The sequence below is a fragment of the Camelus dromedarius genome, chromosome 32 (genome assembly GCF_036321535.1).
Source record: "Camelus dromedarius isolate mCamDro1 chromosome 32, mCamDro1.pat, whole genome shotgun sequence".
Classification (NCBI taxonomy): domain Eukaryota; kingdom Metazoa; phylum Chordata; class Mammalia; order Artiodactyla; family Camelidae; genus Camelus; species Camelus dromedarius.
The window spans coordinates 16,519,962-16,535,724 of record NC_087467.1 but is presented as its reverse complement, the minus strand read 5'-3'; the positions used below and the strand labels follow the sequence as shown (position 1 = coordinate 16,535,724).

General features: G+C 43.5%; 2 protein-coding genes across 2 annotated transcripts in view; one reads left to right on the top strand and one right to left on the bottom strand.

The window, feature by feature from the left end:
- CLUL1 (clusterin like 1) overlaps positions 1-6,880 on the bottom strand; it is an 88,560-nt gene extending 81,680 nt beyond the window's left edge. Inside the window, exon 1 of the mRNA XM_031439103.2 lies at positions 5,561-6,880. The gene's annotated coding sequence lies outside the window, so the exon portion shown is untranslated. The remainder of the gene's footprint in view (positions 1-5,560) is intronic.
- Positions 6,881-7,853: 973 nt separating this feature from the next.
- The window catches only part of COLEC12 (collectin subfamily member 12), a 153,291-nt gene continuing 145,381 nt past the window's right edge, over positions 7,854-15,763 (top strand). Inside the window, exon 1 of the mRNA XM_064481552.1 lies at positions 7,854-8,014. Coding sequence (XP_064337622.1) covers positions 8,008-8,014 — 7 coding nt within the window. The 5' untranslated portion in view covers positions 7,854-8,007. The remainder of the gene's footprint in view (positions 8,015-15,763) is intronic.

Below are 15,763 nucleotides of genomic sequence, written 5' to 3'. Positions count from 1 at the left end.
AGATGGGGACGGAAGAGGCGGTGTTTCAGGTGGAAGGAGCCCTGAAGGACAGATAAGCTGCCTCTTCCTGTGATAACCAGGGGAAGTGGTGACGCCAGGTGCTGAGAGAGAGAAGTTGTAGAGGGCGGGGCGGAGGGCAGACTGCAGGAACTCCTGCCTGATAACCTCCGATTTTCTGCAGAGGAGGAGATGAGGTCATCTGCTGAGAGTAAGAGGGTAGGTGTCCGCAGGGTCCTTGAGAAGGTCAGGAAGAGTTGCTAGGAAACGGGGAATGAGCTGCCCAGAGCACGTATGAGGACGCAGGGAGACGTGTGAGGCCCCAGAAGGGCTGGCCTTGATCTGTGCTGGGACCAGGACCCTGTGTTCCGACTTGAGGGCATTTTCCTTATAGCACGTTAGAATCTAGGATTCTAATATTTTAAAAATTTCATTAGCCACATAGTCTCCATAGGAGATATATTAAATAAGATGTAAGAATGATCTTTCAGCCTATCCACATTCCTATATTTTGCAGCATTGTAGGTTTATAGAATTCCTATTCTTTCTTTTCAGTCTCAAGTTTTTCATTCAGCTAAATTATTGGAAAATCATATTCAAGGTGAGATGTGCTTGTTTCGAACACATTCAGTAGGAATCTCAAAGGAACCTTATTCTTGCCTGTCTTGGGCTTAGAATAGTTGTGGAAACCTTCTGGACTTTATCTTCCTTATATGAAATATTGAATATTTTAATTGTGTGGGATGAGTAATCCACAACTTTTAAAATCTACAGAGCAGATCGACTTATTGGGTGATGTGAGAATTCACAGCAGTGTGGGAGCAACTGACAATGAACACCTTTCAAATTCAGCCAAAAAAACCTATGAAAAGAACTTACTTAATAAATTATTTGTATTTCTGATCCCTTTACTTTTAAGTAAACCTTTCAGAATATTGGTATGCACTATTCTTAAGTGCTAAGAAAGCACATTCAAGGTATAGAAATATTTAAGTTCAAGTATAATGTATTGTCTCCATGAAAAATATAAATAAAGTGGAAAAAAATGACTGGATCTTGACCTTGAATAAAAAATGTAGTGTAAGTTATTTATAGGAGTCAAAAACTCCATTGAAAATAGCTAGTTATTTATAAGAAGTAAAGAGTAAAATAAAATTCTACCAATCTTGAAAGACTATAATATCAACAGATAATACCACATAGGAATAAAACCATACTGTGAAACCTCACCAATCTTGATACACTTATTTGGAATTTGTAACCATTTTGACAAAAGCTTAGCAGAAGTTTACCTTTTCACCATTATTAATCAACTTACAGTATAAACAAAATTTAGAAAGTTAATGTTTAAATTACTTTAGAGAACAAATTACATTCAAATATCTTGCACACACCATACTTAGTAATGATGTACACGTGAATTGTAAACATTTTAGTCTATCTCTTAAGGTAGTTCTCTTTAGAATCCCTACTATTTTTGTACTTGTTTGCTCTTGAATATAGAACTATCTCTTTAAAGCTGTTCTATCACATTTTTAATTAATTTTACCAGCCAAATTATTATTTCATATAAAATAATCGAACGAAACTATTTTGTCTTTGTTCAACTTGGTCTTCTGTTTTCCCTTAGCAAAATAGAAAATAGTAAATTAATTAATTATGAGAAAAATTACTAAAACTGACCAAACTTCTCCTAAGTGACAGGTAACATGTTGGAATTTTAACACATTGCTGCTAATCCCTCCCCCAAATATTGCAAGATAGATATTGTCCTCATTTCTCAGGTGAGGAAATTGATACTCAAAGTTAAGTGGTTTCCCTAAAGTCTCAAGTATTTTCTGAATCTGATAAATAACATAGTGTATCAAGGGCTAAGCATAGGGTCCATAAGGTAGAAAGAGCTCAGTAAATGTCAGCTATAGCAACTGTTATTACCATAAAGAAGAGGCTTATTTTAAAGGTAAGTGAGAATTGATGGACAGATGAAATGGCTTCTCTATCTGTTTCAGTTGTATTTGTATATTCATCCATTTAGTCATTCAGCAAACATTTACTGAATGCTTACTATGCGCTGAAAATGCTAGTGTGAATATATGGACAAAGGTGTAACTCCGAACTGTTCCAAAGTTTAAAAAAGTGATCAGCTACATATATATATATATATATATATATATATATATATATATATATATATACACACATACAAATCAATGACCAACTACAAATATATGTATATAAAATATATATACAAAAGTGTATATATATTTGTAGCTGATCACTGTGAAAGTTAGAAATTTGGACATATGTGAAATTCAGACAATGTGAAAGTTGGAAATTGGATGGACGTCCAAAATATGTCCGAATTTCCAACTTTCACATTTTCTATGTGTTTATTCTGTACTCCAATAGTGTTTACATATATTTCATGCTAATATTTTTTGAGCCAAAAAAGACCTTGGAAATAAGTCTAAAACCACTCATTTTACAGAAAGAATATTCAGACCTCGAGATGTCAGAGGCTGGGCCTAACAAGAGCGGCACCTAATACAGAACAGGGCCTGCAGTCAAATTCTACTGATGAGCAGATCGTGGTTTGGCTCAACACACTTCGTCTCCACCGAAACGAATGACAAGACCAAATAGAGAGTAAAACCAAAGTAAGTCCTTCTCATTTATGCCACTGCAAAAGACACACATTAAGGGCAAAAATAAACTCTAAAAACTTTTTTCATACAGGTTGATAGTCTGCAGTGTCCAGGTGTACTTCCCCTGAAACCTAACAGGAAATAATCACTGACATTTTGGGTTGGAACAGAGCTACTGGCCATCTATCTCATACTTCCCAGGTCACGATGAAGGAACTGTGGCCTTCCCTGCGACACACCCAGGTTTCCAAGCTGGGGCCCATTTCTGTTTTTCTCAGCCCTTGCCTTTTCACTGAAGTTAAAGAGAGGCTCCCATACCAGTCCTGACCATCAAAGTCCTTGCAGTGGATTAGACGGCCAATTTCAGACTGACTCTCTGAAACTTGAAACATTGAATGGAAGAAAATATTGGCTTTTTGGTCCAACAGGGAAAACAGCTCTCAACCAAAGCCTCCTTTCAAAAACCTTAAGTTTATTTAAAAACTAAAAAAATAGAAACACTGACAAAACCCATAAACTTTTAAAGACCTAAAAGCTATTTCTTTATCCAAAAAAAAAAAAAAAACCAAACAAACAAAAAACCAGATCTCAAGCATAATCACATCTCACGGGATGCAGACACAACACCTGGTGTCCATTATAACACCAATAGTCTCTTTATGGGGTCATAACATTTTAGTGGACTTGCTTAAGAGCATGATGGCTCCTCTGGCAAACAAGGCTTATTCTTTTGTCACGTGCAGAAGAGAATATGAAATGACTCAGATGACCAAGCTGCAGAAGCCAATCCTCCAAAAGCAGGCTCTCCTCCTGCCACACTCAAAGCTTGATTCAGAGCGTGGGGGAGCATTGCTGACGGCCACCCTAAGGGCTGTTCCACGCCTTTCACTTTCCCTGCTCTGCAGTTCCCGCCACTGTTAAACCCTTTTCTATTTCTTCAGCCTCTTATTGAATGTTCTTCTGTTGTTACAAAGATGAAGACATGTCCTTCTCTTAAGAAGCTCATAGCCTACTGTGATGATTCTCTGAGTTAAGTCAGTCTGGAAATCAGCTGGGGAGTGATATAAAACGGAGCTTCTCCCTGAAAAATTCTGATTCTCAGAGAGCTGAGGTGAAGCGCCACCTTCTGCACTTCATGAAAAAACAAAGTCATAGTCAGATCAGGGCAGAGCAGAGAGGATGTGAAGAGTGGGCCTGGAGGAGGGGAGGAAGCTTTAAGACAGCGCTGCTGTTCTAGCTTACACAAGTGGGCTGCGGGCCACGGGGACCAAAGAAAGGCACGTGCCTTGAGGGGGCGACTTTGGTTTTAGAGAAACTGAGTTGGGATGCTTGTAGGATATCCAGGAAGAACTTGTCAGTAGATAGGCAGATGGAAATAAGGGCTGAGAGCCCAGGAGAGCGTCTAACAGGAGAGAGATCTGGGTGTCTTCGGCATATGGGTGAATTACCTATTTCTCCCCTGACACACCTGAGTTTATAAAACTCACTTCTGCAAGCACAAATGACTCACTAAGTTAGTTACTCTCAAACATGGACTGATGGGGGTTACATCAGAATATGAAGGAGGTCCCAGTGCGTTTTGGAAGGTGAGACACTGTTACCTTTTTCACTCCCCAGCCCCAGATGGGAGGCAGTGTGGCTGACGTGGTGGAGAGTCTAGGTGGCCTCCCGAGGAGGCTGAAGAGGCCGTGGTGGCCGAGGATGAAGTCCACCGGCTTATGGCAAGTGGAGAAATAGGAAGAGGAAAATGAAGGGAGGGAGAGGTCATGAAAGCGGATCTTCAGGGAGTGAGGACCAGGTCTGAAGATTTGAGAAAGGGGACAAATGACGACATATAAGGAGGAAGACTGGGTTCTCAAACCCAGCTTGCAGGGATCCCTGTGATGGAGCTAAAGTTCTCTCTCGGACTCGGGCCCACAGTCCCCTTTGCGCTCTGTGCCCCCTACCTTTTTTTTTTTTTTTAAAGTTTCTATTTCTCTCTCACCTCTTAGCCTTCAAATATTCCATTCCTTCCCGAAGTACTTTTCCCCAGGACCACCCTTTCATTACCTAACTGAAACTTCTGGCCTCAGCTTCCTCTTCCTCTTTGCCCTAATACCTAAGCTAGTTTGGTGTCCCCCAGGCCCCTCCCCCGCAGCGGGGCCTCCACAGCAGACTGCATTTTCACTCTCTCTTCTAGACTCCTTACTCTTCCACCATGCGGATTTCCCACTGGCTACGAGTCCCTGAAGACAGGGAGGCTGGAGTCCCACCCGGAGGGCCGGTAGCGCGATTCCGAGGAGGAGCGGGAGGCACTGTCACCAGTGCGCCACAGGCCTTTCCCACCACAGTCTTCCTCTTCTTGGCCGTTCCCTGCTCTCCCTGAGCCCCAGCGCAGTCCTCAACTCCTCCCAGAGCTCTTGACCAGAGAAATCTTGGTCAGCTGATGATCTGCCTGTGGCTACAAACTTCAGCCCCTGTGTCCTCCAGGGTGGAGCTCAGAGGAGGCACCCTGCCAGGACCTTGGGGCCCCCCCTGCAGGGCCTCAGTGAGCACACAGTGGGGAAGGCGGTGGGGCTGGAGGGAGGAGGCCATCTTGCAGAAGCCTGTCTTAGAACTGTCCTCTAAAGAGCTGCCTAACCTGCTTGTCACCAGGTCTGTGTGTCTAGCCCACTGGTGCTAAGGGGTTTTCGTGGGGGGTTTTCCAACCTCATAATTCTTCTGTTAGATTGTGTGTGTGTGTGTGTGTGTGTGTGTGTGTGTGTGTGTGTGTGTGTTAAGATACACATAACAAATCTTAACATCCTAACCCTTTTTAAGCGTGCAGTTCAGTGGCATTAATTTCATTCACATGATCGCACAACCATCACCACCATCATCTCCAAAACTGTTAGCATTTTGCAAAACTGAAATTCTGTCCCCACTAAACAGCTACTCACCTTTCTCTCTCAGCCAGCTCCTCCTGGAAACCACCATTCTCCTTTCTGTCTCTACCAATTCGACTACTCTAGGATGCATGATACAGTATTTGTCCTTTTGTGACTGGCTTATTTCACTTAGCTTAATGCTTATCCTCAAGGCTCATCCATGTTGTAGCAGGTGTCAGAATTTCCTTCCTTTTTAAGGCTGAATAATATTCCATTGTTAGTATGTGCCACATTAATTTTATCCATTCATCTACTGATGGACACTTTAGTTGCGTCCACATTTTGGCTCTTGTGAATAATGCTGCTATGGACATGAGTGTACAAATATCTAGTCTAGTCTCTGCTTTCAACCATTTTGGGCATCTATCCAGAAGTAGTATTGCTGGATCATATCATAATTCTCTGTTTAAATTTTTGGGAAACCACCATACTGTTTTCCACAGTGGCTGCACCATTTTGCATTCCTACCACTAATGCACGAGGGTTCTAATTTCCCCACATCTTTGCCAACACATGTTATTTTCTGTCTCTTAAAAAATTGTTTATAATAGTCATCCTAGTGAGTGTTGAGTGGTATCTCCTTGCAGTTCTGACTTGCATTTCCCTAATGATTAGTGATGTTGAGCATCTTTTCGTATGCTCATTGGCCATTTGTATATCATCTTTGGAGAAATGTCTGTTTGAGTTCTCTGCCCATTTCTGAATTGGGTTTTTGTTTTCTTGTCGACTTGTCACAGTTCTACACATACTCTGGATATTAAACCCTTATCAGATCTATGGTTTCCTAATATTTTCTCCCATTCTGTGGATTTCCTTTTCACTCTGTTGATAGTGTCTTTGATGAACAAAAGTTTTTAATTTCGATGAAATCCAATTTATCTGTTTTTTCTTTTGTGGACTGTATTTTTGGTGTCATAGCTATAATTAGGGTTTTTTAAATGATTTTTTTCAATTCAGATATTACAGTCAAAATTCTCTCCATTTTTCAGTTGGAGAAACTATTATTAAAAGAAACTGATGGGCTTATTTCATCCCAACATTAGTTAGTAAGCTCTGGGCTGAAAATCCATATTCTGGGCCCTCATTGGCCTGGCAAAACAAGGCAGGTTTCCTGGTGAGAGTGGAGCAAATCTCCAGAGTAATCAGTGAAGATTCATCAACCTCTAAAGTTAAAAAAAGAAGTGCCAGTTTTTGTCTTTTCCTTTGCCAGGCATGTACAACTTTCCCCTTTATGTTCAAAGACGAAAGCTTCTTGAATGGAGAGTCTGTGAAATTTTTAAAACGTTTTCATTTCTGGGCACTGCCCTGTTTAGAATGAATCAATGGGCTGGTTACACCGTGTTACCAAGTCCTCAGGAGAAGACATCTGAAAAGCTGCAACCACTGTCCAGCCATATTTGTATTGCAAGCTTAAGACATCTTTCATTTCATCCTTGCTGAAGAAAGTTCCTCAGCACCTCCCTCCCCACAGCTCCACTCACCACTGAGTTTATGTAGTAAAGCCATAAAGCAAGGGGTCTGCTTAGCAGGGTATCTGAAAGGAAAGATAAACACAGTGGGGCAACAGGATGCGCCACAATGGAAGGAACTCATTAGGAAGCCGCTCCGCAGGCCAGCCTCCTTTCCTAGTAAAACCGGAGTCAACCTGAGCATTTCAGGGGCGGTGGGTAGAAGGAAGACTTTTCCAACCAAGGAGATTGTGGTGCGTTTTTGGTCTCTGTCGTTCTCACCTTTAAGATCCAAGAGTTGTAATCCCGCTCCAAGTTTGCAGGCAGAGCATCTGTGGTGACTCCGGATTTAGCGAAGGTCTCCCCGGGTGGCAGAACACCATCCCTTGCGCCGCTTCGGCCATCAACAAGCGCGCTTGGAAGCTTTGAACCTCGGGGACGTTCTCGCCCCTGTTTAATCCTCTAACCTTCCACGCCCAGAGCGGTTTGGGGACGGGACCAGCTGACTCCGCCGCCCCCGTGACGCCGCTGCTCCCAGCCCTCTCAGCCCCCACTCTAGGTAGTCGGGGTCTAGAAACAAGCCCAGCGGCAGCACGCTCTGTGCACCCCGAGGGTGAGCACTCGACCACCGCAGGAGACGCTTTCCTCAGACTCCGTTCAGCTTCTGGTCCCCAAAGAAAGAGAGGGAACCGGCAGCGCGCCGGCGACCGGGCAGCAAGCGGCGGGGCGGGGCGGGCGCGGGAGGGCGCGAGGGGGGCGTGGGCGCGGCGGCCCGCGCGCCCCGGCGGCCGGGCCAGGGGGAGGGGCGCTGGCGGGAGCGGCGCCTCCCGCCCGGGGTGAGCGGCGCGCGCGGCGGCCCCGCGGCACAGAGCGCCGAGCGGGGAGGGCGGGCTGGAGCGCAGACGGCCGAGGCGCGGCGCGGCTGCCATGGGCGCGCACTGACTGCTGCTCAGCGCGAACTTCCTTGGCTGCGCGGAGCTCCCCGGCAGGCGGTGCGTCTCCTCAGTCACCATGAAAGGTAGGGCGGGCTTCGGGGCGCGCGAGAGGGGGCGGAGGTGCACCCTGCGCGGACTTTCTCTCCGCGGAGAGCCGGCGCCCGCTTCGTGCGCGCACCCTGGGGGCGACCCCGGCCCCAGAGTTGGGCACCGCCGGAGACCTAGAGGTTGGGGTTTTGAAGCGTGCAAGTCTTCCCCTCCCCATCGTGTCTCTGCAAAGTACTTTGAAGCCCCAACTCATTGTTTACGGATTCCAGTTCCCAACTTTTTAATTGGAAAAATATGCCCAGGAGAGTGGAGGCATCATGACCCTCCACCCCCGTCCGTTCTCCGCTCTCTCTGCAGCGCTCCCCACTCTCTCCAGGGTCCTCTCTCCTCCCTGCTGTGGCCGTTTCTCCGTCCGAGATGTCGATGGGCTGCTTGGCCGAGTGTTTTCTCTGGGACTCGGGGATGTTCTCGGTGCGCCCTCCTCACATCTGGCAATGATTAGGTGCCCGCGGAGTTCAGCTGGCTCGGGAAGTGTGTTTGGCATCTTTCTCCATCAGACCCACTGACTGGAAAATAACCGCCCTCAGTTCCGCGTCCCTTCCATGTGCCTGCCTGAGGAGTTGTACCCACGTGTGTACTGGGGTGACACAGTCGTCTCTTTAATCGTCTCCCGGTCGGTGTCTTGGGCAGGTCGGTTTAGGGAACCATCAGATATTATCAAACCTTTAAACGGAATCGTGAGGAGAAGGGCTTCGCAGGACAGCCTTCTGTTTAGTGGAAACACGATGATTTGTCAGCAGAATCCTGATTTATATGTGAGATAAATAATTACAGCGGAGGCATCCAAGGGAATCGTTTGGGGCTGGGCCGGCGTGGTGTTTACACAAGCCTGGAGTCCTGGTTCTGTGCTAAGATAACAAGTTTCAGTCCCCGCGCGGGCCAGGCTTAAGTGAGGGGGCTGGGTGCGAAATGCCATCTGACCAAGTTTCCAGCCCGAGACCAAGCGATGTGACCACTTTGACTCGCAAGCGTTACTGACCCAGGAAGGCGCCGGGGAGCCCCACAAACTTGGAAAGTAACTTTCGGCTCTAGGTTTCTCTGAAATACAGTTCGCGCTAAACACTCCGGCGCGATAATGTCCTACCAATTAGCTCTGCTTTCAAGGGAGTTCTGTGTCCTCCTCTGGAGAACCTGGGAAGGGAGGGGACAGACGCCAGGTGGAAAGGGGCCCGTCCCAGGGCCAGAGAAACAAAAGACATGATACAACTCTCTGGCTAGAGAACTTCAAAACGCAGTGGTGTGTGTTCCTTCTTTCTCCATCTCAGTTTCTCTTCTCTCATTTACATTCTAGGAAATGGGCACTTTCCTTAGCCAGCACTGATTAAAGGATCCTCCCGGAGAAGAAAGAATTTACAGGCTAAACGTTACTCTGGGTCTCAGTTACCATCGTCTTAGCCAGAACTTCTTGCTGCTGGTCACTGAGGCCAGGAGGTTTTGAACTCTTGGAAAGATAAGTCAGCTCCTCATTTCATCAGCTCCCATGTGGGTTTCTACCCTGAAAATCTTGTGATACTTTTGACTGGGTAAATGATTTACTGCAGTTTGAGTATAAATTTTCAGTATTAATTCACATCTGCAATGGAAAACACACCTACAAGTTCTAAACATTTTTTTTTTTTTTGGTGAGATTTACGTTGCATTCTGCACCAGCTTGCAGACCCCCTGGAAAGGCTCATTGCTTATCCCCTGTGGTCTGGGTACTGCCTAAAAGGCCCCACCTCCCTTCTACCCCAGTGGGAGAGGTGGGCTGAGGGACTGGTGAATCCCTGGGTAGACTAATCACTTTGAAGGCCTCTGTTAAAACAAAATATTCTATAAGAGATTGGCTTACTAAACTATTGCCATATTATTTGCATTTATTTGTCCAGTTGTGAGGTGGGGGAGGGAGGAGACACTAATAATTTTTCAGTAGCTACTAAGTGCCAACCAGGGGCTCTATCCATGAATCCTCTCAACAACCCTATGAGGTAGAGATTTTAATCCCTACGTTATAGATATGGAAACCGAGTCTAGAAGAAATAGGAACCAGCAACCAGGAAGATGGTAGGCATCTAAAGATAAGCTCTGCCAGTTCCCCTGTGAGGCTTGGAGAGACCTAGGACCCCAGATGTGGTAACCTCTGAACTAGAAGGAACGTGAATCTCAGACAATTAACTCATAGTTGGTGCAGCAGCCAGGAAAGGGTGGAGCCAAGATATTGGACACAAGGCTTCTGAAGCCAAGCAGAGTGTGTTTTTAGCCAAAAAGGAAAGCTACCTTTACCAAGTAGAAGTATTTTGATAATTTGCCACAGGTTACCAGCACAAAGTTTTCTTCGGGTTAGTGATTACGTCTCATAGTTATTAACTCATTATACTTAAGAAAGCCAATGTTTCATTAGAATTTGATTATCCTGTGTCATAAAAGTCATGACAAGTCTTGCAAATGCTTAAAATTCAAGTATTAACCAAAAACATTCTTTAACCAAATAGAAAATTAATGGACACCTTAGAAGTTACAGAAGTGTATTTGCCAAAGCAAAAATTTAGCTCCTGCGTGAGTTAGGTGCCTTTTCAAGGTACCTATTTGACTTTCTAATTCTGATGTTTAAACCTGGGATATGGCCTCAGACCCAGGCTATTGGAGTGTAATTTCAGGAGGCCATGAGCCACAGCGCCACCTATCTGTTGTATTCTGCAAATGTCCGTCTTCGTTCTATTTCCTCCATCAGTTAGAAGTACCAAAATAATGACATCATTATATATTTTCCAGAAGAAAATTACTTGCTTTATTGCTACGATATTTGAAGTCTTTCAGGCTGATTAAAACTTGAAGTTGATTTTAATTTATTTCCATTTCATTTTCTATTAGCTGGACTACACACATAAATCTCATGGTTCGGGATAAATATTCACATTCTTTGTGAAGGAATCTGACTCCCCTAGAGTTAGGTGTGTCATTACGAAATCACATTCTAGTTCTGGAAGTTGGAAATATTGGTGAGTTTTAGTGCAGCAGCACTTGTTGCCTAAGAGATGGCAGAAAACCACCACCAGCACACAGGCTCACAGTGGTTCAAACTGCTCTTCTGATTTAACACAAAGAGGAGGTTGGTGCCATTAAAGCATAGTGCCAAGCTGCTTACTTTGGGGCTTTCGTATGTAACATTGCTGAAATATTGTTTGGCAATAATACTTTCAAAATGCGGCAGTAAGCAGTATACTGCTATGGTCTTTTGTTTTACTGTACCCATGGTCTTGTTACTTTCCCAGTGTCTTAAGATTTCTTGTCCTTAACTGGGTGGGATAAGCAAGCAGACAAATGTTTAAGAGCTGACTGCATTTAACATTGTGTTTTCTGCGGGGAAATGGAAACAAAGTGGGCCTTTTTCCTTTCACTGGTTGGGAATTGGGGCTGCCCTTCCTCTGGGAGGCAAAGGTACAATCCAATTATACTTCGGACTTTTCCTTAATTTGAAGATGCTTGACATTCTTAATCTGAGGTTTAATTATTGCTAAGTGTCGATCTTTCCTGTGGTCTCCTGTGCAGTTTTCTGAGATTGTTCCCATCCTCCTACCCCCTAACGTGTGGCTCATCCACTGACAGTGGTGTGAATGGGAAAAGCTGGCAGATGATAGCTTTTAAGCTCTAGCATAACTAGGTGTTTAATTTTCTGAATTAATGCTTATTCTCATTAAAACATTATTTCAAAACCATTGTTGCAGCTGCTGCCAATGGAAGTTAAATGGCCTTCGGAGTATTAGATTTCAAATGGGAAAACAGACATTTAGATTTTGTGATAGAAAAAGTCTGTTTCACCTCGGGTAAACCCAGCACGTGGGTCATCTCTCGGGGGAAGGTCTGACCCACGTGTCTCCCCACGGTGGGAAGAGGGGGTCGCGGGCTGGGAGAGGGAGCCCAGACTGGTGTACAGCACTTCCTGCTTTTAGCAGGCGCATCAGAGTGGAAAGAGTCAGGCAGCTGGGGGCCAGGGGACAACGTTCCAGGTCGTGGAGATAATCATCTGTGAGGGGACTCTACCCCTACCGTGGGGTCGGCTCTGTCAGGCTGGTCCTGGCCTCTCCTCCTCTGCTCTTCTGCCATTCCAAAGTCACAGGCTTGCTTTCTCTCTCAGCGTCCAGAATCCCTGTCTATGGCCTGGTGGTAGGGAACAGGATCATGAGCTGGAAGATAAACGCCAGAGACAAGGTTGATCTCAACCATGGTTTGTGCTTGAAAAAATGTCTTAGGCATGACTGATGGGCCACTTAATATCCCCATTTATTATTTATTCCCTTTAATAATAGCTGACATTTATTGAGCACCTGCAATGCCAGGCAGTATTTTTTCTTCATTTTACAGATCAGAAAATTTAGGCTCAGAGAGGTTGAGTTACTTATCTAAGGGCACCCAGCTAGTCAGTGGGGAAATTGGTATTCAAATTCAGGCAGGCTGACTCCAGAATCCACATTACACCTCTAATTTAATTTCCCTCCTAGACACACTGTAATGTTTCACTCAGTCAACACATCTTCGTTAAGTACCGACTGGGTGCCACACTCCACTAGACACTGAGTGAGCAAGCTAGAAATGGTCCTACCATCCGGGCTTAGACACTAATAACCTGGCACCCAGGGTCGGAAAAAATAGCTGTGCTCTTCAGCCAGCGACTGGAAGAGTCTCTCTAGACTGGAGCTCCTACAGAGATAAGGCAGATTCCAGAGTGTGTAGAATTTATCTACTGGGAGGTTTTCTTATGACTGATTGAATGAGTGTGAGTGGCCCACTGAAGCCACCGACTCTGCCCACAGCCCCTGCACTGTCCTGCTGACAGATTTATGGTGAGACAACGCAACATTGTCAGAAGGGCCATTTCCCCAAGGACAGACTGTAACCACCAGTAGGTGATCAGTAATAGTAATAATAACAATAATAATAATAGGAAATAAATATCTTAAACAAGGGATGGGGAGGTATAGACATTCCTCATAGGAAGTATTTCATTCTTTTTTTTACATATTCTTTTTCATTATAGGTTATTACAAGATATTGAGTATAATTCTCTGTGCTATACAGTAGGACCTTGCTGTTCAATCTATTTTATACACAGTTGTTGTTTCGGAAAGTATTTCATTCTTTACTGCTGACAACATAGTCTTTAACCATATAAACCACCCGAAGCTTTTGGGAGGTAGCTTTTCAATTAAGCAGTGATTTGATTTCTGTTCAAGTGAATGATGTTTGAAGGGCCCAAACCAATGTAGTACCTTGAACAGGTCCTGCTGATTGCTGCAGGGGCCCTCACCATTGCATAGCAGTGAAAGCCAGTGTAAGCAGAATTAGTAATCCCAATTCAAACTTCCAAAGAGCTAGGAGCTGAATGTATCACAAATATTCAACCAATACTCTTAAAAAATATAAAGGAAATGTATTTTTCAACATGGGAGAATATTTAACAATTAATTAAATTTATTGGACTTCAATATAGTAAATATGACTCCTTTATGCTTCCTGAATTGTTCAGGATTTTTTAGAGGGGGAAGGGGGTTAGGGGGAGGTAATTAGGTTTATTTATTTATTTAATTTTTTCTTTTAATGGAGGTACTGGGGATTGAACCCAGGACCTCATGCATGCTAAGCATGCACTCTACTACTGAGCTATACCCTCCCCCTTTTGTTTGGGATTATAACTGAGTATCACATGAAGTCACGTGCACTTGCCTAAGAGATTGGACATTTGACATCCTGTGTAAAAAAACTGACGTATTATTGGCCTGTGGAAATACCTGCATTTCTTTGAGCCTAAGTCACTTCCTCGTGACATGGAAATGTTTGGAAACTAGTGGATATTTATATAACATTTTATTATTTAAAGGCAGAATAGTCCAAATTTATAGTTTATAATATATACTTTAAAATATATATATGTCATAAAATGTAATTACACAGAGTGTTCCCAGGAGTTGAACCTGATAATTTCAGTGGGGTGGCGAGGAGTGTGGGCTCTGAGACCAGAGGGCCTGGTGACCACATGCAAACTACTTACCCTCCTGGGGCCCCCGGGTTCCTTGTCTGTCAGATGGGGAATAATAATGGCGTCTACTGGATGCCATTTGGGGGGGAGGGGCTGTTTGTTTTATTTTTGTTTTGTTGGTTTGTTTTGAGGATTAAATCGGTTAGTATAGATCAATTATTTAGAATGATGTCTAGCACTTAAGGCGAACTCAAGACATTTCAGTTGTTGTCATACTGTATAATTATACCCCGCTGCTTCCTCCAGCTAATTATGAACCATTTATGTTAAGTTAATCCAGTGCAATAGTTTCTACCATGAAGAAAATGAAAGTAATTTTCAAGTTACAAGTGTGTGTTAAAATGACCTCAGGCATAGGAGGAACTTATGCTCTTCATGGGCAACAGTGTTAGGACTGGTCCATCTCCAGCTGCCATCACTTTTATTATTGTGATCGTTGTAATGTAGTGAAACATCAGCCCTACTGAAAGTGCATGGACCACATTTGTAGTGACGTTTGTATCGATAGTGAAAATGGTACAGTTTTCTCATTTGTTAAGATAGTGGTAGGAAATTGGTAAATGTATGTAAAGACATTTAATTTACCTGGGAGTGTTTAATTTTCCAGAGCACTGTTATTCAGGTGCCTACTGATGGTGACATTTTTTTTTTTTTAGGAGCTTGGGCTTGATAGCTTAATCCTTTATTTTTTTTCTTAACTTTTTTTATTTTTTAAAGATTTGTATCTCAAATCCAATGTCCAGTTTTTTTCCAGTAAGGATATGACATCAAAGAATCAAACATAAAGCAGGTTTTTCTTTAAATGAGTGTTAGGACAGATGTATGTGGACATATATTTTTTTAACCATATGACATTGTGTCCATTTCATTGGTAGGGTTAATTTTCCATTAAGCTGTCATATTTCTATTTAACTTATTATTTACAATTGGGCCACCAAGTCCTCACTAGCTTCCATTTATTCTTTATTTAGTATATTATTTTAATATCCTCAAATATTCTTTATTTTGAATATAGTCAAATATTCTTCACTTAGTATTTTATTGAAGCATGGTCACATACTTACCATGGATACAGCCTCTGTCCTCAGGAGGCTTGAAGTCTGATGAGCAGAGTAAGACTTGTGCTTAAACAACTGGGATCCACAGAAGAAGGTGAAAAGTGCCTTATTTGAGGTTTGGATAAATGCTGTTGTAGGATACAGGAGGAGAGGCCTGAGGACAGGGGTATTTTCCTTCGGAGGGGGATTCATTATCTCAAATTACATTTCGTATTTCAGACTGCATTACTCTAATAGTAATTAGAGGCAAATGGTGCATTGGGGCCACCCCCGAAGCCTTCAAATAGGACATTTCAGAGTAGGAGGTGAGAGAAAATCAAATTCAAAATTTTCTCGAACTTTGTCTCCTGAGTTCAATGTTGGTCCATCATTTGTAATTAATTATAGTGTAGTACTTCGGTGTAATTGTTTGGATAACCTGATCATAAAGTTAAGTGATTTTGGAACAAAACAGATATATCAATTTTTGTTTTGTTTTAACAAGGACTAGTTATTTTTTGTGAGACTCCAGAGAAATGGATGGCTGTAGTGTTTCTTGCTAAATGACCCATGCATTTCCATGCATTTGAGGCCTTTCCATCTTGCCGGAGACCGAGAGGCAGACGTCAGCTTACGCTGCCAGAACAAGATGGAGCCAGTGTTCAAACCCAGGT